The 22,898-nt window shown below is 59.4% G+C and overlaps 1 protein-coding gene across 2 annotated transcripts; it reads right to left on the bottom strand.

Moving 5' to 3' along the window:
* Nucleotides 1-1,105: 1,105 nt before the first annotated feature.
* On the bottom strand, nucleotides 1,106-22,097 carry TRIB2 (tribbles pseudokinase 2). Of its 2 annotated transcripts, XM_037813069.1 has the most exons (4): nucleotides 21,579-22,097; nucleotides 21,101-21,356; nucleotides 16,609-16,901; nucleotides 1,106-3,473 (listed from the first exon to the last, which is right to left on the bottom strand). In XM_037813069.1, the coding sequence occupies exons 3-4, from the start codon at nucleotides 16,761-16,763 to the stop codon at nucleotides 3,005-3,007; spliced, it is 624 nt and encodes a 207-aa protein (XP_037668997.1). In that variant the 5' UTR covers nucleotides 16,764-16,901; nucleotides 21,101-21,356; nucleotides 21,579-22,097; the 3' UTR covers nucleotides 1,106-3,004. The 2 variants fall into 2 exon arrangements, with proteins under 2 accessions (XP_037668997.1, XP_037668996.1); XM_037813068.1 differs by having other exon boundaries at nucleotides 21,101-21,722.
* Nucleotides 22,098-22,898: the final 801 nt, after the last annotated feature.

The following is a 22,898-nucleotide window of genomic DNA, read 5'->3' as shown; positions in this document are numbered from 1 at the left end:
GAACCCTCCATGCCACGGCCCGTCTCCAGAGTCAGCCACGGTCCCAGCCTCTGCTGTTCCTGCCCTGTGAGTTCCCAGTGTCCCACCTCTGCAACCCGCCGTGGTCCCCATCCTGTGTGCCCCCCTGCAGCCCCTGCACCCTCCCTCCCTGCCACGGCCCCACCTCCAGACTCAGCCATGGTCCCCGTCGTGTGCATTCCCCAGCCCGCGCTCCAGCTGCACCTTCTGTGCTGTGCCCACCTCCGGAATCAGCTGCAGTCCCCATCCTGCGCCCCCACCTCCGTGCCAGGGCCCCTCCTCTGGAACCGGTTGCGGTCTCTGTCCTGTGTGTTCCCACTGCACCCTCCGTGCAATGTCCCACCTCTGCAGTCAGCCGTGCCCCTCAGCCTGCGTCCCCACTGTACCCTCTGTGCCAGGGCCTCTCCTCCGGACTCTGCCTGCTGCCTTTGTCCACCTCAGGGCCTATTTCCCCAAACAGCATGGAAGCTGGCAGAGCTACCTGGTTTGAACTGAGTTTCTCCAGGCGGTGGCTTTTGTCTGCTACGTGAGGGGCACAAGAGGTGGGCTCCCCTGGAGAGACCATCCAGTGCCGACATCCGTGGGTCTATGCTCAGAGGAGACTGCTGGGGGAACCCAGGTGGCTGGTGGGCAAAGGACCCAGTCCTTGAGGTTTTGTCGGGTTTGCAGTGGACGCTGTTCCTCCTGGAGCACCTGTGCAGGGCCTGGGATGCCCGGGGCCTGGGTGAGCCCAGCCGCCACACCCTCAGAACCGGCGGAAAGGGCAACACCGCTCGGTCCCGGCCTCTCTCTCACTTACAGGTCACCCAGCCCTGGACACACTCTGGACCTTCCGGCCTTGTTTCCTGCCCACAGTAGGAAGGTAACTTGTACCTCCAGAGACGGTGGTACAGGTTAAGTCAATGAGATACGACACCCAATGTGGCTGGCACAGGCCACACAGGCCGAAAGGCAGGTTTTGCTTTTCCCATGCATACAGCAGGGGCAGCTTGTGCCTGAAAGTGTGAACACCACGAGAGCCATGAGCTCCTGGTTGTGGTGGGGAGGGCGCTGTTGACAGAAAATGATTTCTCCTAACTTCAGAACATTAGTTAAATACGCACAATTTTATTTATTGAAGAGATTAGGACAAAAACATTAAACCAAAAACATGACAAAGCACCAGAGGCCATCGGTCCCCACCATGCACACCCCAATCTCTCCTCCTATACGGTACTTAGAGTAGGGGAGAGGGAGAAAGGTCCTTCTTGACACAGCACCATCCACAGAAGGTGACAAAGCCCCTCTCCCTGACGGCCTCCATCACCAGAACGGAACCACGGGCAGTGCCTGGCCGCAGGCTCCCGGCTGAGCGTGGGGTGTGTCCTCCTGCGGACAGGGACGGCTGCTCCTGCCACGTGGCGTGGACATCGGGTTCCACACACATGCCACGGACGAGAATTAAGCACAGATTCAAGTAACATTTACATACTAGAGTCCACATGTTACCCACCCAAAAACAGGACCATTTCACAAAACATATACAGGCAGTAAGAGGCAAACAACTGAGGTACTGGAGACACAAATAGGTATGCCAAAGGCTTCTGTATCATACAGCAATCGAAAAGCAGTAATAAACATTTGCCACTCGAAATCAAAGAAAGCTACCAAGAAAAGCCAAATAAAGGGTTATTTCAGGGACAGAAATACTCAAACAAGAAAAAAAAAATCATGAATGTTAACTACGGCATGTAACGTCATCCCAAGTCAACCCGTAATTGAAGTACTGGCTTAATACATCACAATGTGACATTTTCCTTAATAAATAGAAGAGTTCTTGAAAATACGAAGGTGCGTATTGGGACAGAGAGCTGTTTGTATTTATATCATCCTCACTTTCAGCTTTTTCTCCTTCCCACTTGTCTCTACAAAGGGTTTGTTTTGTTTTTTCAAATCAGAGGGCCTTCCAAGCCAAAAGGACCATTCTTTGTAAAGAGAACAAAATAGCTGCCCTGCATTTTGTGAGTGTGTGACAACCTGCTCTGCTTCACTTGTTTCCAATAAAACAAAGAGAATATTTAGCTGAGGCCAGAGATTTGCAAAAGCTCACAATTCCAAGAGAATCCTGCCATCTTGGGCCGCTGTCATTGTCACAGCAAAAAGGAAGGCCTGTGAGTCAAACCCTCGCTGCTCAAAAGAAAAAGATTAGGAAGGAGTTGAATTTCAGTTTTCCTTTTCTTTTTTCCTTTCCTTAAACTGTGATAGCAGTAATGCATCTGGAAATCTAACTTGTAATAGCTTCCTGTCACAACCAATTGACATAAAACAGAAGAGCTTGTTAAAAGACAGATTTTTCCCCGTTTGGGGAGCAAAGCATTAATGTGTCATTTCCTGACCAGGATGTTAAACAGTTTATTTAGAAGAAATGAGCTGAAGAGAGCAATTAGGAGACACAAACCGGACTTTTGTTTGCTTTTAGTTTAGCACCCAGGTTTCTTGTCAGTCTGCGTGCACCGAATTTTTTAAGTGAACCCCGTTAATTATCAGCTAGGTGGTTGGCTTGTTGTAAAAGAGAAAAGAAAAAAGAAATCCTCGGCCAATTGTACCTTCCCTGAATCATGACGAGAAGTTAAATGCTAACAGTGCGATGCCAAGATGAGTGTTTGAGGCAGAGAGTTTCAATTTTGTCAGGATCTGCAACTATTTTTGAGCAAAACAGGAAGTGGGGTAGGTGGAAGCCGCCTGGCTCGCAGGGGCGGGCTCCAGGCTGCACAGGGACGGGGGGCTCCGGGCTCCCTCCAGCTTTCCACCCCGTCCACCCGCCCTGAGCACGGAGCCCCACCTGCCTCCCGCCTCCAGCCCCGATGCTACATGTGCAGTCAGCTCCTTGGCGCTTTTCCTTCCTTGAACCCAGACATGTGTCTTTCTCGCTACCGAGCCAGGCGCCGTGCGCTCCCCTCGATGCCGTCTCTCGGTCCGGGTGCCTGCTGGAGACCGCGGCAGGCGCTCAGTTAAAGAACGGGTCCAAGTTCTCCTCCATGTGGACGTCCGGCACCAGCTGGTCTGAGCCCTCCTTAGCACCGTATCCCGAACTCGAGACGCTGAAATCCGTGGAGAACCACGGGTGGCCCAGGATCTCCTGGGAGGTGAGCCGCTCCGAGGGCTCGCGCCGCAGGATGCTCCGGATGAGGCACTTGGCCTTGGGGGACAGCGCCTCGGGAATGCTGAACTGGCCGCGCCGGATCTTGCTGAAGAGGGAGCTGGGCTCAATGTCATGGAAGGGGTAGCGGCCCACCAGCATGGTGTACAGCATCACCCCCAGGCTCCACACGTCGGCCGCCTTGCCCGAGTAGCTGCCGCTGGTGTTGAGGATCTCGGGGCTCACGTAGGCCGGGCAGCCGTGCTTGTCGGACAGGGAGTCGTCATCGCCCCGCAGGACGCAGGCGTCTTCCAGGCTCTCCAGCTGCACCCGGGTCCTGCAAGACAGGGAGGACACGTGAGCTCCTGCCACCGCTCCGGCCATGCATTTCCCGGGACTCATTCCTTCATTCGCTCAAGGGCCCATTCATTCATTCGCTCCACCTGCCAGACGTGCTTACAGGTGCCTCCTCGTGCCGAGCACCTGGGGCCACGGGTGACCGAAGCCACACGGCGGTGACGACACAGGGCTGTCGTTCCACTGTGGATGCAGCCTTTCAGCAGCCAAACGCACCACGCACACCGAGTCATCACCCCATCTGAGGGCGGAGCAGAGAGATCAGGACAGTTTCTGATTCAAATAATGAGACGCCCCAGACCGAGCTCACTGGCAAGCCCCCTGACGTGCTGCCCATTACCCCCGGTGTCCGTCTGGCTGAGGTGGCACAGCCTGCAAAGCTGCTCGCATCACTCGATGCCTCTGGCCTCGCAGCAGCCTTCCCGCCTGGCACCTAAGATGTTATGACCACGTTTTAGAGCTCAGAGCCCCGGGGTTCAGCGTTTCAGCATCGCACCCAGAGCCTTCTAGCTGGACTCGGAGACCCACCGGCCCGGCCCCGTCGCCCCGTACTCTCTCGGCACCAGCAGAGCCGGGTGGACTCACCGCCCCGCCTGCATCCTCACTCCAGGGGCAGCATCTCCTCTGCTTCCGGTCACCCCGTCACGTGGCCAGAGCCCTCTGGGGGCCCCTGACTTCGCCCTCTGCATCCAAACCCAGCCCCTCTGTCCTCTGCCTCTCCCACGTCGCCGCCGACTCTGAGTCCGTCCCCGTGTGCACGTGTGGGCAAGAGAGCAGCCGTCCCCGGCCCTCAGGGACACGGCGGTGGCGGACGGGACGTGGGAGACCAGCGGAAGAGGGTGCTTTACACTGTACCCCCGAGGCCACGCCACTTCCCACACCCTTCCAACTCCAAAGGCTCAGGAGCACCCTTGGGTGCAGAATGAGTAAGTGCTCAGTAAACACATTTGGAAGTGAGCTGGGTCCTCACGCTTCCCAGAACCCAATTTAGTGCTCCACTGCCCTGCCCTGTGCCCCCGGCCCCCAGGTGCCTCCAAGGGTGCCCATTCTCCCGGCTGCCATTCTCGGGGGGCACCTCTCAGTGCTTGAAGCCGAAACCCTCCTCCTCCTCTCCGGCCGCAGCAGGACCGGCAGAGGCCCCAGGCCCCTGGTCTCGTTCCCTCACTGTGGTTGGGGCTCACTGGGAGGCGGCCCCGGGATGGGAGGAGGGAGAATTCAGATCTCAGGACCGTCCTCCTTGCAGAGTGCGGCCTCCTGCCCGCGGGCTGGGGGGATCAGAGGGGCAGGGACAGGAAAGCACCTGGAGTAATCGCCCTGGGGTCTCCGCTGACAGTGGGGTCCCCCCCTCCTTCCAGGGCTCAGTGTTGTCAGGATGAGCACCGCTCTTGGAAGACAGGGTGCCCAAAGCCATCAGGGAGCGGCTGGCCGCTCTCTAACAAAGCTCTGACGAAATCTGGGGCACTTCTGAGAGCTCAAGCTGGGACTACAGGGGTTTTAGGGGCAAAGGGTCACTGGTTTCCCAAGATGAGCAAGAAATGGTTGCAGCAAGCAGAAGAGGGGCTGGCAGGAGGGCGGCTTCCAGCAGGGCGGCTTCCAGCCCGGGCAGCAAGGAGGCACCTTCCAGCCCCGGCCGGACAGCGGGTCCTCGACCTGTTTCTCAGCCTTTCGGGAGGAGCAGCCGGGGCAGCCCGAGGTGCGGAGCCCTTGGGGCTGTGCCATCCAGCACGGCACGGCGGCCACAGCCTTCCCTTTTCACCTGTACCCTCTTCTAATGCAGACGTCTGGGTGCCCCTTGCCGCACAGCTGACAGACTATAAAAATAGAGCAGACTGAGATGTGCCAGATCGGGAAGCGAGCAGCTTAAGAACAAATCTCTTTCTTCCTTTCCCTCTTGCTAATCTAGGGTGGCAAGTGGAGCTCCCAGATGGCTGGGGAGTGGGGAGCCGCCCAATGGGTCAGAGGGGAGGGGGGTGCAGGCACCACAGGCTCTCCCCACAGCCTCCCCAGCCCCACCCACCCCTCACACTCTTGGCCTCAGGAGTGAGCCAAACCCCTCACCTTCGATGCCACTGCCCCTGGCAGCACAGTGGCCACAGGAAGAATAGTGGGGTCAGGCACCATAACAATTAAGGATAATGTAACCTAGTATTACTCTAATAATAGAGCCCTCCTATAATTACAGCTAAGCAGCACCTCCAGGGAGCCTCTTTTGTTGCTCAGAGGTGGCCTTTCTCTCTCTAAGCCCAACTCAGCAAATAATTCATTAACCCCACCCCCGACAAGGGACATGACTCCCTGCCAGGCCCTTACCAACAGTTATATCCTATAAAAGACAAACCCTCGCAAAAAATGAAAATAAAAAATAATAAGCAGTAGGCCTCCCGCCTGCGGGAATGTGGACGGCACTGTGCACAATCACCCGTCCTGGATGGTTCAAGTTTGGGGCCGGGTTCCTTCCTGAAATCCAACGGTGGCTCTGCAGCAGGGTGACCCCCGCGGCCCCATCCATTCCAGCCTCCTCACTCTTCCTCCTGAGACCCGGGCACTCGCTCTCCTCCCCGCCCGGAAGCCTCTGCCCCGGGTGGCGCCCAGCTCACCCTGCTGCCTCAGGTCCCTGCTCAAGGGACCTCCAGCAGCCACAGAGACTTACACCACCACTCATGGAGAGGGGCACCCCACCCCAGCACCCCAGCACCCCACCCAGTGTCACCATCAGAAACTTGGTGTGTTTCCATTTATTTGAGGCACTGGTTGTCCACTGCTCCGCACTGGCCCACAGCTGCATCTGGTCACCCTGTATATTCATCTGTGGTTTGCTGTGTGGCTTCAGGGTGGACCCCTTGACACCCTCCAGAACGTGTGCTCTGGGAGCTCATGGGTGGGCAGCTGGGGGCGCTGGGTGGGCAGCCCCAGTTCCTGCTCTTCCTCTAGCTCCCGGGCCAGAGGCCGGCAGCCGTGGGCACCGGGCACCTCAGCGAAAGGGACAGTCACTGCTGTAACCTCAGAGCTCCGGAGCGTTCGCCGCTACAGGAGCAACAGCCCCTGCTCCGCCCGCCTGGTCCACACTGAGGGGGCCTGGGGACCTGTGCACAGGCTTCGTAAGTGACAGTTCTCAGGCCCTGCGGGGGGACAGAGGGCTGCACCTGCGTGTTCAGGGTCTCCAGCTGCCCCCCCATCACCTCGAGCTGCCCACACCAGGCCAAGTCCAACGCCCTTTCCATGCTGCCCTTCCCAGACCCCGAGACCCTCACCCTCCCTCGCCTCCCCCAACACTGGCTCCCAGTTCTAAGACCCTAACCCGTCTTCCTGGAAGGTGGTGCAGGCCCCATCTGACCACACCTCTCCCACCTCCAGCTGAGGGTCGTAGCTATGCTAATAACGCACGGAGGATGACAGAAAGGGACCAGTGTCCATGCCCTGAGGTCAGGCTTGGCATCGTCACCCTTCCCCTCGGAGGCTGGGGTGGCAGTGGGGGGGCCCTGGCCCCCACTGGGCTACGAATTCCCCACAGGGCCACCGGGAGCCCCCAAACCTGCTCACAGAGCAGAGCGCTGCCTGGAGGCCAGAGAGCCCCGGATCCCCTCTGCTTCTGCCCGTGTCCAAGCACCAAATGTCCCCCACCGCCGGAGCGCGGGGGAATCACGCACATTTCCGCCCCGAGGTTTGTAAACAGCCTCTCAGGGCTCCCTTCCTGCTGTGTGGACAAGGACCCTTGTGCCCAGAGCAGTCAGGGACGCCCCCTCGTCCCGCCCACCCTGGGGTCCTGGGGCGGCTCCTCCACGGTGGGCAGCGCAGGGTGCCCCAGGGCCGGGGCCAGCGGCTGAGGGACGGGGCCAGCACCTCCTGCACACGAGCCCATGAGCCCCAGGTGGGGGAGGCACGGGGAGGGCGCAGGAAATGACGCATCCCGGCAGCCCCCGGCCGTGTGGCATCTGGGGACGTCCCGAGCCTGTTCACATCACGCGCAGGCGGGGGGTGAGGGGTCAGGCCCGGCCGACTCCCAAGGGCTCGCTCACCATGCACCACCGCAGGGGCCAAGGTGGCACACGGCCTTGCACCCAGCCCCAGTCCCAGGGGACATCCTGTGTGACCGCACAGGCAGCCACACATCGTGGGCCTCAGTTTCCCCCAGGAAACGGCGCTACCACCTCCCCTCAGGGACCAGGCAGGTGACACGTCCGGCAGGGCACTGGCACTCGTCGGGCAGGTGTGAAAATGAACACAGCAGCCTTCCCACCTCTGACGCCCCACAACGGTCTGGGCATGAGGAGTTTTCCAGGCGAAGGAAGCAAGTTTCATAAAAAACAGTACAGTTGAAGGCTCAGGCAGCCACGGGCTATGGTTAGAGTGCGCTACGGTAACACTGTGGCATCAGTTGTAACAAACGTAGCCGCCAATGCCAGGTGCCCACGGTAGGGAAACTGCACGTGTGTTGGGGGGGATACTCTACTTTCTGTGTGGTTTCTCGGTAAACCTACAACTTCTCTAATTAAAAACAAAATCACCAGGAGCACCTAGTAATTCCAATGTCCCACAAACCGTTCAGGCATTTTAAAGGGGCGCGTCGGGCACTCACGCTGCCCCAGCTCCTGGGCGAGGCTCGGGGATAAGCGCCTGGGAAGTAAAGCCGTTCTCCTCAGCGTGGGTGAGGCTCAAATGCAGCAATGCAAGTGCAGCCCCTACCAGAGTGCCCAGCAGGGCAAAGCTGCAAAAAATGGTGGCATTTACAGTTAGTGATCTTGTCATTGGGACTAGGTCCCCAGTCTTGACACCAGGGCCGGGCAGGCAACACGGATGAGGAAGCACAGAACACGCACGGCCGGTGGGCTGAGGCGGACTGAAGCGGACGTGAAGCTGGGGCCTCCCTGGGGCCTCCCTGCTCACACGTGCCCGCTCACTCCTGCTTGCTTTTGGAAATCAGGGTGTTCTCCTCGGAGGCAGCGGTGCTAAAGAATTGAACTTGGGGGTGAGGGACCTTTGCCAGCAACCTCAGTTCTCTCCTGCAGCGTCGCAGGGCAGAGGGTCACCTCCCTGCCAGCCACAGCCCTTGGCAGGTTGACGCAGCCAGAGGAGCTGGTCCCCGCCTGCCCTCTGCAACCCGTCCGTGGCCTGGGGAGGGGGCAGCCTGCTTTGCTTTCCACCTGCTGCACGAACCCGCTTGACAGGTGGGCGAGGGGTGCACTCACGCCAGCCCTGGGCCAGGTGGGGAAGCCAGAGGCAGCAGGCCCTGCCCCTGTCCTGACATGTCACCCCAGCAGGGGCCCGAGCCCTCCGGGCCCTGCTCCGAGCAGCAGCGCAGCCCCTCGCAGAGGCTGTCCTCTTCCACGTCACTGCAGAGGGCGAGCCAATGGCCAAAGAGGCCGAAAGGCCTCTTCCAACTTCAAGGGTCCACAGGGTGAAAGTGGTATTTTTTTAAATTCTTAAGTGATAACGACCACGACGCTGCCTCTCTGAAAGCCTGATGTCACAATAAAACCAGCAAGTGTGGCCTAACAACTACTAAATGCCGGAACATTCAGTCTGCATCTCTGCTTCTCATAACAAAACAGAAAGGCAAACGTTATGAGACAAACATGGAAACTGAGGCACAGAAAAACAAATGCCCCAGCCACACACGCGGTACCTGCAGCGACGGACTCTAGATCCACGTCACGGTGGATCTGATGTTGGGGCCCCCAAGTACTCAGTGGCCCCCAAAGAGCGAAACTTCCAAAGGAGACCCTGCATTGGTGCAGCCCCCGATCACGTACAAAGACCTGGCCACGCTGTCTAATCGCTTTAGTTTAGAAGACAGAGGCGGCTCGTCCTACTTGGTCACGAGACAAAGAAACAGGTACAGAGAGGCTGTGGCTGTCCGAGGCCACCTGGGTGGCCGGGCAGGGGTCCACACCGGCTCTGTGACCTCCCGGGCCGGTGCCCCCACGGCCTCCGGAACGGCCCACGCAAGAGCCGCGCCCTGAACCTTCACTGGGGCAGGAGGAGCTCGGGACAGGTGGGGCTGGCCGGGCGTCCACCAGACACAGTGGGCCTGGCAGGGGCAGGAGGGCCGGCGGCCTGAGGCCAGTGAGATCCAGAGAAGTCCCCGAGGGTCACCGCGTGGGGCAGGGCCCAGGGCGGCGAAGGGTCATGTCGGAAAGATCCCCCACAGCCAGATCTGGCCCCGGTCCCCGGCTGCCAGGCCAGGTGCCCGGGCCCTGACCACCACGGCCACACACAGACCTGGCTGCCACCACCAGAACCAGGCAGCGTCAAACTGCCCCCATGCACGGCTGCGCCTGTGAGTCCTTGTTTTCCGTGTACAAGGATTTTCCAACAATCACAGGTCCCGCCAGTGAGTAAAACGCAGTCTTCCCTCAGCTGCTCGTGAAAGCGCAGGGCGCGGCGGCAGGTGAGGGGTACCCCACTTCAGGGCGGCGAGAGAGGCCCATCTGCAGGGTGTCCCCCCGCCAGGTCCACGTTTACCACTCGCTGGGAACGAGAACCCACCCGACTCAGCCTCCCGGGTGTTTTCACAGCACGGGCTGCGCAGTGCGAGGAGATGCTGGCACTGTGCTCCAGCAGGCACACCTTCCGGAACCTGGGAGGGGGCAGGCCGCCCCCGGGGAACACTTTCCTGCTGCCCGCAAGGAGCCGCAGGGGTGCAGCCTGGAAAAGGACGTCTCTGTGTCCACGGGGACAGACAGGGAAACCCGAGAAAGCCAGCGAGGCCCCGAGCCCCTCCGTGCACCCCGTTCACCATGGGCTGACTCCTCTGCACACCCCATTCACCGCCAACTGAGCCCCTCAGTGTACCCCGTTCACCGTGGTCTGACCCCTCCGTGCACCCTGTTCACCGCCAACTGAGCCCCTCAATGCACCCCGTTCACTGCCAGCTCCTGCGTCCAGACCAGCTCCCAAAGTTCCCGCAAGACCACCAAGCTGGGCTGGGCAGCTCTGCCTGAGGCCCACCCAGTGGCTCTCCAGGAACAGCCAGGGGCCCTGGAGATGCTTGAGGATCCAGAACCTTCCTTCCCATGCCCAGTGGGCTCTGAGCAGTCCCTCCAGCCCAGACCCGGAGCACCCGGCAAGTGCTGTGAGCCCGTCTGTCCACACCCCGCTGGCCAGCCACGGACGCGGACCTGGCAGGCAGAGCTGCATTCGGGGCTCCCACACAGAAGGCTCCGCACCGACCGAACCCGTGCCGGGAGCCGGAACACCTGGGAGCTGCCGCTGGTCGTGCCGCTAATGCATTAGGGGACACCCCTTATCTGTGAGGTGACGGGGGGTCCAGCTCACCCTCCTGCCCAGCTCCTGCCCCTATCCGTCCACGGCCGCAGCCCCAGGCCTCCCCCTCCCACGCGGCTCCCAGGCTCCAGGCTCGGCAGCCCCCGTCCGTCCCGCACCTGAACTTCCACAACCACAAACGCGGCCGCGCTGGGCCCCGGGCGGAGACCCTTCAGCGCGTGACTGAGCTCCGAGACCTCCGCCTCCTCGCGGGCCCCAGCTCCGTCCCCCCCGATGCCCGGGCTGCAGCATTTCCTCCCCCAGGTGTCACTCGCCCTGACATCTGCTCTGTCTTTCTGGACCCTTCCTTGCAGCTCCACCACCTTGGCTGACCGCATGGTCCGCACGGCCAAGCAGGAGCCCCCGCCCCCACGCGCTCCACTGCCGGAGTTGCTCTCGCCGCCCTCGGTCTCTCTCTAACGCACACACGCTCCCGCCTGTCGTGCGGTATTGAAAGAATGGCTTCCCCTCTTCCGTCAGGCAGGGCTCTCTCGTATCGATCCTTGCACACTAGCTGCATCCCAGGGGCTTGGCGAACATGTACGATATGTTGTGCCCCCACGTCTAAGACCCCGTCCACCCCAGCTCCAGAGCAGTGTGTCGTCCCGCTCCCAGACTCCAGAGTCTGCAGAGGCGTCCTCGGCAGGCCGCGCTGCACTCGGCGCTTCAGAGAACCTCTGGCCAGCGGCTGCACAACGGACATTTAAAACGGGCTCTCCCCTGGCCTTCTACCTTCCCATTCAGACTGGGTTTTCTTATAATAGTCCTGCTTCTAGGGCATCGGGGCTCAAACATCATCACCGTCACACGTTCATCAGCATTTACAGCACAGAAGGACAGACGGCCTCCATCTTACTGCTCTGTGAGGGAAACAACACCTACCCTCAAACGGGGCATCAGGGCCTGGAGCACTGCCCTGGGTGGTGCCTGGCAGGTCATCCGACAACTGCCCCAGCCGTGCACGGAAAGCTCAATGGCCAGCATCTCCAGACCCAGTGGTCAGGCCCTCCCAACACATGGCCCTGCCTGACCTCGTGCGTCCTGGAGCAGGCCGGGTGGAGGGTCGTGTCTCCTGGCTGCAAGCCCCCAGGCTGCCCATACCAGCCGTGGGAACGTGGGCCTCTCTGGGGGTGAAACTGGTCAAGTTAAGCAAAGAAGTTTGTGGAGCTGAAGTCGGACGATGAAGGCCCACAGGTGGCAGGCCCCGGTGTCACCACTGGAACATGGAACCATGAGGCCGAGTTAGCATCTAGTTTGCCGTGGCAATGTCCCCGCACCTGGCACAGTGCTCTGTGCAGACAGCGAGCGCTCAGTTAGTATCTGTGGAATACACAGTGCCTGAGCCCCCGGGCTGGGGGTCATGGAGCTCTAGGCTGTCACACGGTGGCCGAGGCAGCTGGCTTCACCGACCTCCCCGGTGGCTGAGGACAGAACCAATTCCAGAGAAGGGGGCTGAGGTCACAGCGAGGGGGGGCTCTGTGCTCCGTCTGCAGGGCCCGGAGGCCTAGGGACCCTCGTCCGGTCCAGCAGCTCGTCGACGAGCGCAGGGCAGTGAGCAGCCACCAGGAAGCCAGCCCGGTGACACCAACGCTCCGCTGTCCCCTAAGCAGATGTCCCTCCCTAACAGTGGTCAGAAAAGCCCTTCCTGGTGAAGTCACACCCCACCACAGACGCTGGCAGCACGTTAAACACAGCGTCACCTTGTCCACTTCTCACTTGATGTGTCTTCACGGCCATCCCCAGGCTTCCGTGATGGGCAGTGATGTCCACACCAGCCATCCCTGCTCAGACCGCTCTCCCACTCCGCCTTCTGAGCTGCTCAGATCAAAGGCGGGGTTTTCTCTCACTCGACAAGGGCATGGTCAGCCATACTCCGGAAACTGTGAGCCTGGCAGCCTCCGTCTCCAAGCTCCGGGTCCAGCAGGGCCGGCCCAGAGGTGCACAGTTGGAGGGACGTGCGGGAGGCGGGTCAGGGGCTGCGGAGGGGCCTCCCCGCCTCCCAGCCCGACACACCAAAGGCTGCACGAGCTTGGGAATCCCAGAGTTGTCTCCTTTCCATCCACCAAGCAAGGCATTTCCATAAAACACAGAAGCCTACAGCTTAAAACAATGTAAATCTCTATTCCTGAGAGAAAAGGGGAGCCCAGTCTCCAGGCGCCGGTTTCTGCCTCTGTACCCTTATGCGATCAGGGAGCTAATAAGTGGGAGAGTCGGAATCTGAATCTAGAGCCCAAACCAAAATTGGCTGCTGCCGATTCAAGAGAGCAGAAGGAACCTGTCCCCAGTCCTAACAGAGCCTGGGTTCCGCCTGCACAGCTGCAAGTGCAGAACTGGCCTTAAGACGCCGATGGTTCCACCAAGAACTGAGGCCAAGTCACAGACGGGCCGGATCCAAACTCCATCCCCCGCGAGCTGGCAGAGGGCAGGTCTCTGCACCCGTGGGCTCAGCCACTTCCTGTGTGATGCCCACATCTAGGCACTTTCCAGATCACCAGGGAACGAAAAGCACGTCCACGAGAGAGAAAGACGGATGTGCAAAAGGTGTCTGATTATTTGACGCTTAATAAGCAGCACTTCCCCGTTTCTTGCCTTTTTCTCTTCACAGGACCAATGCACAGAAGTTTGGAAAGCAGACACAGCCTCCATGGTTTAACTCGGCACAGGCCTTCTGGAGTTAACCCACTGAACCCTCACACTGCTCCACGCTGCAGGGAGAGAAGCCTCAGCCCTCCTGAAAGTGGGTGACCGGGATGGGGGAGACGCCTGCCAGCAGCCCCAGTGAGACCACCGGGGCCCCAGGCCCCCCGGCCCCCCGCCACCCAGGGCTCCCCTGCAGAAGCACCGCCAGTGCCCTCCAGTCGGCCCCTGCCCACGGGAAAGGCAGAAAGCTTGGTGGCTGCGGAAGCAGAGAAGGGGAAACATGCAAGTGACAAAACCAGAGGCTCCTGCTCTGAAATCAAGAAGCTAAAAGACAAAACGACGACACACGATACAAGAATAAAGCCTAACAGACACCATTCCCCTTTCACAAGGAGTTCATAGTCAGGTAAAAGGGAAAAAAAGGGGGCTCCTATCAGCCACTGACAAGAAAATGTAAAATGTCCTTGAGGAACAGAATGACCTTCTCAGAGCTGCCGGACAGACTCATGTCATGCTCTGGAAAGATGTGTCCTTGGTGTGGGTGGGCAGAGGAAAAGCTCTGCAGAGAGACGCTGAGATTTCCCGGTTTGACCCTCCATCAAATTGGCTGAGTGACCTCAAGCTATGACACTTACCCCTCGGAGGCCAGTGGCGTGCGGCAGCTTCTGTCTCCTGATAATCCCACCACACGGGCCCGGGTGCTCCCAGACACACGGAAACCAACGATGACGTGTTCCCTCGCAGTTGCTCACATTTTCTTTTCAAGTTGGAAAATGCTCCTTAAGATTAAAGGGATTTAGCTCTGACATCTCTCCTCCCAGGAACTGTTCTGGTTTAATGTTCACATCTGATACACATTCTAGTTCTTTCTGGGAAGGGTTGTGCTTCTCTGTCCCCTCCTGACGGGACATCCCCGAGACTGACCACCCAGGTGTTGGAAACTTCCCGCATCTCGGCACCTCGGCCCTTGGCCCTGTGACATCCAGGATTCTGGCTTGGTGGCGAGCCTGTCCTCAGCATCTCCTGCAAGGGAGGCAGTGGGGCACGGGAGGAGCCCGGGCCAGGGGCTGCGAGGCTGCGATGGCCCCCACTGTGTCTGGCCAGCTGGGAGCACCAGGCCGGCCCCACCTCTGGGCTGGGCCTCCTGGAGGGTGAAAATGAGACCCCCCGGAGCCTGCAGAGCCCTCTCCTCCCCCCGTGTTCCACCCACGAGGATGCCCAGCCTCCCGGCTCGCTTCACAAAGCTGGCTCCACCACGGGGGTGCTGTCGCAGACAGGTCACCCACAGACCCACGGATGCCCGAGCTTCCTCTAAGGCGACGCGATCGAAGACGACGTCTACAGACGTGAGGGGGCCCGCTGCACCCTGGCTCCACTGAGGGGCAAGTGGATCTCCCGAGAGCTGACCAACCGGAGGTGACGCCCCACGCTCTGCTCCTTCCGTTGTAACTGCACCATCCGAGCCCCCAGATCCCCCCTGTGGAATAGACTGACAACACCACCTCTCCAGCGTGCAGAGAATGAGATGCACCAAGCGAGAACCTCATCGTCAAGGGCCAAAGGGCTCCCCTCTGATTTTTACTGGCATAGTTATGAAATCTCCAAGACTGGTGGAATGCAGAAAAGCCAAGAGGATGCCTTGTCCCCATTCTCTTGGGGGCTGTGGGTGGGATATCAATTTACTCTCCAAACGAGAGTATTCAAAAGAAGCAAATACCTGAAGGTTACAAGTCAAAAAGGACCTCAGAACCAGTGTAACAGAGCCAGGACACAAACAGGATGGGGAAACTGAGGCGGGGGGAAGGGGCCGGCACAGGCGAAGCTCCAGGGCAGAAGAGAAGGCATGCGGGCTGCCACCCACTCTCCATCTCAGAGCAGCTGCCGTCTGTTGATAAAAGCCAGGGCACCCGCTATCAGAGACCACGGCGTTAGCTGCACGGTGCTGACTCTCCCGCTTTCTGGGTAAGAACAGCGAGAAGCAGCGAAGCTCGCAGGGTCCGGGAAACCGGGTGTCTCTGCGCTCAGCTGGGCTACAGACGCCCAAAAAATTACTCCACTTGGGCTGAATAGCAACAGGCCCTTCTCCCTTGCTAATCCCAACATGCTTCCCAGACATGCACATCCCAATTAGCGTGAACCACGGAGATGAAGAAGACAGCGCACAAGTCACCGGATCTTTCTACGGTGGATTCTGCTGGAGTTCTGTGAGGAATGGTGTGAAAGTATCCCAACTGCTGGGCTAGATGGCAAGCGGCCTGGAGGGCAGAACGGTTCAACAGCAAGATCTGTGCCAGCCGCCAAGGGCACCCCTGGAATGCCTGTGGGTGACGGGGCGGGACGCTCAGATGGTCGGCGCCAAGACCCCAGCAGCACTGTGACAGTGGCTTTCTCCCCCACCCGCGCGTCCCCTGGCGGGGAACGCAGAGCCCAGGTAGAAAAGCCTCCAGAACAGGTGTCGGACCACAGCGAGCGGTGACTACATCAGCTGCCGCTTCTCTGAAAGGGCACGTGCCCAGAAAGAACACAAGCCTGAGAGTCTTTACAATCAAAGTCATCGGGGAGAGAAAGCCGCAGGCCCCCGTGGGGCCTGCCTGGTAGAAGGTGATGGCCCGGGCCCAGCACCCACTGGCTGTCGGCTGGACCTCGGGCCCCTCACCCTCCCGGTGCGTGCACGGGCTGCTCCCTTCCCTCAGCGCCTGCCACACGCTCATCTTTCACACCTTGGCTCCCAACGCGTCTCTCCTGCAGGACCTGGCCCGGCTGTCCTCTTCCTAACCAGAACCGACCCCAATGCCCCAGGCCGACCCTCACCTGACAGCACAGGTCGCTCACTCTCTAATGCACCCTGACACCCACAGACGCAAACTGTGATTGATGCACACGCTGAGAAGGCAGCTGTCGAATCAGTGAATGAATGGATGAGTGAGACATGACTGGGTCTAGAAACGAGTGTTCTGAAGGGAGAATTTTCAAAATCTTGTCTTGTTCTCAGTGAAAACTGACCAACAAGCAGGCTCAGAGTTCACGACCAGGGGTCACAGAACACCAGGCCTCTGACCCCGGAGCACGGCTCGGCTCTGCAGGGGCCCCTCTCCCTCCGTGCTCCCCAGCGGCCTCCCCTCACTGGGCAAGGCAGTGGGCAGTGCTGGCCATCCCAGGCTGTCCATGAGCCTCGGTCAGGGGGTGCAGGCCCGCACAGCAGGCAGCCTTACCTTTCCTCATCCTTGAAGATGAACTTGCGCAGCTTGAGGTCGCGCAGCACGAGCCCGCCATCGTGGCAGTGGGCCACGGCCGAGGCGATCTGGTAGAAGAGCCGGGCGGCCTCCTCCTCCCTCAGCTTCTTGCAGGTGCGGACGAAGGAGTGCATGTCCCCATAGCTCCGCTCGAAGAACACGTAGGCCTTGCTCTCCCCTAGGAGGATCTCGGTGATTTGGTTGATGTTGCTGTGCGCCGACAGGCAGAAGCACGGGGCGAGCGACTCCTGGTAGCAGCTGATACCGAACACCTGGGCCGGAGGGACAAGCAGGAGTCAGGGGCACCGCCCACGCCAAAGGACGCCAGCACCTCCCCAGCCACGGGCTTCTGAGACCACGGAAAGGGGGCTGAGCCCACCGGGCCAGCCACGGGGCAATATGGTCCCCAAATGGGGAATTTTACTGCTATTTTTCTCTCTAACCCAATCTCCTCTGTTTATAGAAGCAGAACCAAGGCAAAATCTGAGAAAACGTGCTCCACCCCAAGCCACATAAACAACACCTTATTTACATTCAAAAGAAGAAACAGATAAAAATATATATATCAAAAGACGCTAGAGCATATATTAGCAATGAAGAGGTTAACTACCTAGAATTTGCCTATTGCTCATCTAATCCGGTGCCTTCATTTTACAGATGTGGAAGCTGAGCTCAGAGCAGGATGCAGCTTTTAATAGGAAAGCAGACTCACCGCCTTCTCCCATCCCCCAGATCTCTAACTCAATGAGCCCGTTATGCAATGAGTTTCTGTGAATCAGAATTAGCCTGGGAAACGCCACCTCATTGTGCGGCTGTTCAAAAAAAAATTGCATCATCAATACCTTTTCTGAATCAGATCTAAGAGGAACCACCATTACAGAGGATTTCTGAGGTTAGAAGGAAGAGCTTTCATTCCCACCACCACCTCCCCTAAATCAAGGACACCAGCCCCAGGGTTTGGAATGTTTAACATCCACCTGGGAGCGCGGGTGAGGTGAGTGGACGCTGTGCAGAGCAAGGGCCAGCGAGGGGCAGCTGGTTGGAAAGCATCTGGCCCCAGAAGGCGCTAGCAACAATGCATTTAATGTTTCAGTAAGCCAATCGGCTAGCATCTCACATTTCGTTTTCCTTTGCCGGAGCATACCTTCCTTGAGCATCGTTTGCAGAGGCCCGAATCCTGGCTGGGCCACAAGGCAGCCGGGTGACTTGGATAAGGCCCTGGGGGCTGGGCCTCCTCGTCACATAATGAAGAGATGCATTTAGCACACTGAATCTGATGAGGTCTCTGTCCCCTCGTGGCTGGCCAGGCAACTTCTCAAATGCCTGCTCAGCCAGGGATTCCTTGTGAGGGACGCACAGGCTCCTCTGGCCCATCCTGGGACACGGCTGCCATCTAAGAATCCGCGCATCGCAGCCCTCCGAGCTCTGAGCCAAACAAGGGGGCAGACCCGGGACGGCAGTGCCCACCCCCGCAGAACCCTGTGAATGAGCCGCAACGAGGCGGCTCAGGAAGCGGCCCAGCTGCCGCCACTGTAACCTAGAATTTAAGAATGAATTCTTCCCCATCTCCAGAGGCCACAAATCACACCCTGATACTGTTAAATGACGGCCTTCCAGCAGTGACCTCAGAGGCCTGCTCAATTAGGAATCCGAAATGCTTGAGGCAAACCTGACACTCAGTCCTCAGGCACAGAAACCAGGGAGGCCTCAAAAATGTGAGAGTAAGGAGCCGGTGCTGTGGCCAATGCCGGCCCCACGTTACATAACCAGACGAGAACACAGTGAGCCAGGGGCCGGGCTGCAGGGCCGGTCCCCGGTGCTCGTGGAATTACAATTATTTATAGCACACTTCCTGTCTCAACACACAGCTTTTCAAAATAAAAAGTGGTATTTGCCCAGGAGCTTTGGCCTCGTCTCCTGCCCCTCTGCTGAAAAACCAAATGGACACAGAATTAAAAAAATAATAATAATCAGACATAGTCCCCATAGCCTTGGTGGGAGACACCAACCTCCAAGATGGTGGATGGAGTAAGAAAAACAAAGCAAGTACTTACGCATTCCCAAATGGGAAGGGGCCAAACCTGTAACAGGCATTTCTGGGATTGGAACAGTATGGATGCCATCACCTTCAAGTCCAACCTCAAGCCACAACAGCCTGATTGCCAGCTTCTTTAAAATGTTTAATTTGGAGCCTTAGTTACAGAATGTGACAGTTCAGATAAGGCAGTATGATTAGATCACTGCTCATATTTGCCAAAAAAAAAAAAATAATAAATAATGTGTCCACTCTGCCTAGAGAGTAATCATGTCACTCTGCACAGCAGCCACCAGCATTTGCCTGAAAATTATTCAGCTGAGGGTCCCCCGAGGCCCCCTCCCTTCCTCCGTGGCTAACAGACATTTGGAGGAGGGAGGCAACACATGGGCCTGATTATTTTGTGAAAATGACCCTTAATCACCCACTCCTCCCAAACAGTGTCCTACAGAATCCTCCAAATGGCCCTCTACCATGAATGGTATCTGTACGTTTGATCTGTTTTTGCAGAGGCCTTTTTCCTGGGTCAGCACAGCACTGGGAGAAAGGAACCCTAATTCTAAAACCTCAGGAGTGCGCATTTCACTGAGACTTGAAGCAGGCTGAGCCCACGGTGCCTGGGGGCAGGTCACAGAAGCAGCTTATAAAATGCAGTCAGAGCTCCCTAGAACGCAGTCAACTAACTGTGCTTGCAGAAAAGTCCCCACGTCACCTCTCGTAAAAGGCAGGAAAACAGAAGCTGCTGTGTCTTAAAGGGCTGGCCTCCGTCAAACAATGATACTGGACTTAAATCCTGTGACTGGTAAGGGGCTGATTCAGTCTTCTGGAAAACCAAACCAGCAGACCATGCACAGTATTAGGCCAGAGAGTAAATCGCTCGGTAAAGTCTGAGTGGATGGAAGAGGTCTCCAAGCACCTGAAGAAGAAAGGGAGCACAAAGGCCAGAGAACCCGCTGTTCCAAACAAAGAACGAAAAGCAAGACGCTTCTGCAGACTGTGGCTGCAGAATCCCTGTACTTAAAAGCATCTCCAGCCTTTGGAAAATATTAAAATGCAATACCAAAGTTGAGCAAAAGGAGCGAAACGCTCGCTGCTGGGTGACTGTGCATATTTAATTTTTGAGTGGCAGCTCTGCGGAACTCATTCATTGCAAAGCCCAGCCGTCCTGTCGCGCAGCGCTGAGGACCTCCTGAACTGTGGTTAACCAGGCCCTGCTCTGGACCTCACTAACGTGGAGAAGATACAAAGTATCAAAAGCTCAGCACAAGCATACAGCAGTAATATTTAGAGTGGCTCTGATTTTCCCAAGGTCTGAACTGAACAATCACAAAACTGACTGGAGACCGCCACTAAAAGCCCCATTTCCACGATGAAATACATGAGTCTGGTAGGAAATAAAGAAGGCCACGAAGCATGAATCGAATCACACTGGGCAAAATGCCTGCTTCAGCTGCAGCTTGAGTGCACCCTCCTTCCCCACCCCATAAAAAGGGAGCAGATCTGAAATTAAGTGGCAATGACTCTTCATCTGTATCCAATTCCTGATTAGCTGTTAACTCTACTGTATTCTTTTTTTTTTTCCTTTCAACCACCCCCACCCTCCATCCCTTGTCTGAGCCCTGCGGGTGCACACAAACACACACGCATAAACCAGTCCCTGCTCAGGGTCAAAGACAAAAAGGAGTGTGAAGCGCCCATCTCCTGGGGGGGCTCAGTCCCGCGGGCTTCCAGACCAGCCTTTACACCTCGAAGGTAAAGGTGCTTGTTAGGGAAAGGGGTGGGGGGATGGGCAGACAGGGAGACAGGAGAGAAAGACCCAAGGGATTCACGACTTCCGAGACCCAGAGGTGCTCTGGGCCTTGGATGCCCACCACCCACCCTCCTTTCCAGGCTCCCGGCAGGAGAAACCGCTGGGTAAACGCCTCCCCGCGCCGGGCCCTGGGGCTCAGCCCCAGCGGGACCCTCCCGCTGTCTGTTTCAAAGGGCACCTCCGGAACAAAGGTTTAGCACCTGCATCCCGCCAGGAACAATGGCTGGGAAAGGCAACAAGTCAGCAAATCTCGAAAAGGAGCGGGGGATTCCCTGCCCCGGAGGCGGCGGAGGGCTGGGCCCCAGAAGTGATGGCCAGGGCACCGGGGCCCGTCTGCCAGCCTCGGGGGGCGCGCGCGTCCCCGGCTCCGGCGCAATCGCGCCGCCCTCCCCGCCCGGGGCTCCCCCGGAACGCCCCCGCGCCACCCGCCCCATTGTCCGCAAGGGTCTGCAAACTTCGCAGGGAGTGGAACGTGAACGAATAAACCTATTTAAGGAGGGCACGGGTAACTGCCCAGCGACTCTCCCTCCCCCAGACCCTAGGGCCTAGCGGCCCCGCGCCCCCGGCGGCCCGCTTCCAAGGGCCGGGAAAGGACCAAACACCAGACAAAAACCCAGAGCCCTTACCTTGCACACCAGCTCCTCTCCGCTGTGCAGATGCACCGCTCGGAAAACGTGGTCTCCCTCCAGGGGCTCCAACAATAAGTACTTCCCGATGCAGGAAACGCAATGCGACAAGTTCGGAGTCTCGGGCGGGCTGGGGGAACCGAGGTTCGGGCAGAAGCTCGGGCTGGGCTCGGCGGGCCTCACGGACGATAGCTCCTCGAAATCCTGGGTTTTGTTCCGCGGTCTCCCATACCGTGCGATCGCGATGGGGGTGGACCTGTGTATGTTCATGGGTGTGCGGAGCGTGCGCCGCCGGCCGAAAAGCCCGCCCGAGGGATGCGCCGCTGGCGAGGGCGGCCGCCGGCGCCTGGGGGGCGCGGGCCCGGCGAGGGCAGGGGCGCGGAGGGCAGGGCGGGGGGTGCGCGGAGGGGGCGCTGGAAGCCCCCGAGTGAGCGCCGCCGGGCACCCCGTCCGCTCCGCAGCCGGCGCCTTTTGTTACCCCACAGCGGCGGGCGGCGCGCAGGAGAGCCACGCTAGGCTTCCCCCTCGCTCCAGCGGCTTCGGCGCGGCCCCAGAGAGCCGCCGGGTGGCTGGCGTGGGGAGCCGCGGCGCCGGGTGTCCCGAAGCCGTCCCCGCACGGGCTTCCGAGTCGCAGCGCGGGGCGCAGGAGCCCGACTCCAGTTTGTGCGGTCTTGGGGCGCGCGGCGGCGGCTGACTCTCCACGCGGCAGAGGCAGACAAAAAGGAGCAGGGGATCCGCGCGGGTCTGCCGACTCGCGACGCACCAGGCGGAATCCGCGCGGCACCCCCTTTTTTGGTGGAAAGGGTGGGGGGCGTGGAAGAGGGGGGTGCCGGAGAAGGCAGTTACCGTCGTTTCAACTGTAGATGGCGTCTGCGCCTTTCCCAGGCTCGCAAGCTCGCTCCAAAAATCAGGCAAACAAACAAAAACCCCAAAAAGCCGAGGGAGCAGCGCACTCCGGGCGGTCAGCACTGCCAACAAAAGCTGGGCCCGGGCTGCGGGGACCGCCGCGGCTCAGCGAGGGTCGCCGCCGCCCGGCTCGCCCTCAGGGACCAGGGCAGCCCCCGGCTCGGCGGCCCCGGCGCTCCTCCCCGCGCCTTCGAGGGGCGCCCCGCCAACCCCGCCGGCGCGCGGCGACTCTCTCCGCCCGGACAACGGGTCTAGCCTCGGGATAATGTGCCAGTGCTCCTTGTCCCCCGACCCTAAACTCAGATGTCCTGGGGTGTTTGTTTGAAAGAAAACTGACGGCTTAGCTTCTTCTCCTATTTTGACGTTTCCTCCCCGCGGTGAGAGGAGGGGTACTGAGAGATGAGAGGGGACGGCCGCAGTGCCCGCGCCAGGCCCGCAGCGCGCGGCGAGGCGGTGTCAATAGCGACTTACGTGGCCGGGGACCTCGCCGCCAGCGGGTCGGCTGTGCGCGTGTGCGCGTGTGCGCGCGGGTTTGCGCGCGCCCAGCTCGCGCTCACGCTCCCCATTCAATGTCACCGACACATTTCCACCGAGCCGCCCGGACCTCCGCTCCCGCCCCCACCCCGCATCCGGGCCTGGACCCGCCCCGCCGGGACCCTCCCCCGCCCGCCTGGCCCCGCCCCGCCGGGGTCCCCCGCCGCTCCACGCCCCCTCCGCTCCGGGGCCCCGCCCCGCCTGGCCCCTCCGCCTCCGTCCCCTCCCCGCCGGGTCCCCCTCCTGGATCCCCCGCGCCCAGGAGTCTTCCCGGCCGCTGCCAGCTCGCTGGCGCCCTCCGCACCCCCTGCACCCCCACCCCAGTCACCCCCAGCCCCCAGCGAGCGGGCGGCGCGGC

Source organism: Choloepus didactylus, chromosome 20 (assembly GCF_015220235.1).
Source record: "Choloepus didactylus isolate mChoDid1 chromosome 20, mChoDid1.pri, whole genome shotgun sequence".
Lineage (NCBI taxonomy): Eukaryota > Metazoa > Chordata > Mammalia > Pilosa > Megalonychidae > Choloepus > Choloepus didactylus.
This window is presented reverse-complemented; position numbering and strand designations above follow the sequence as displayed.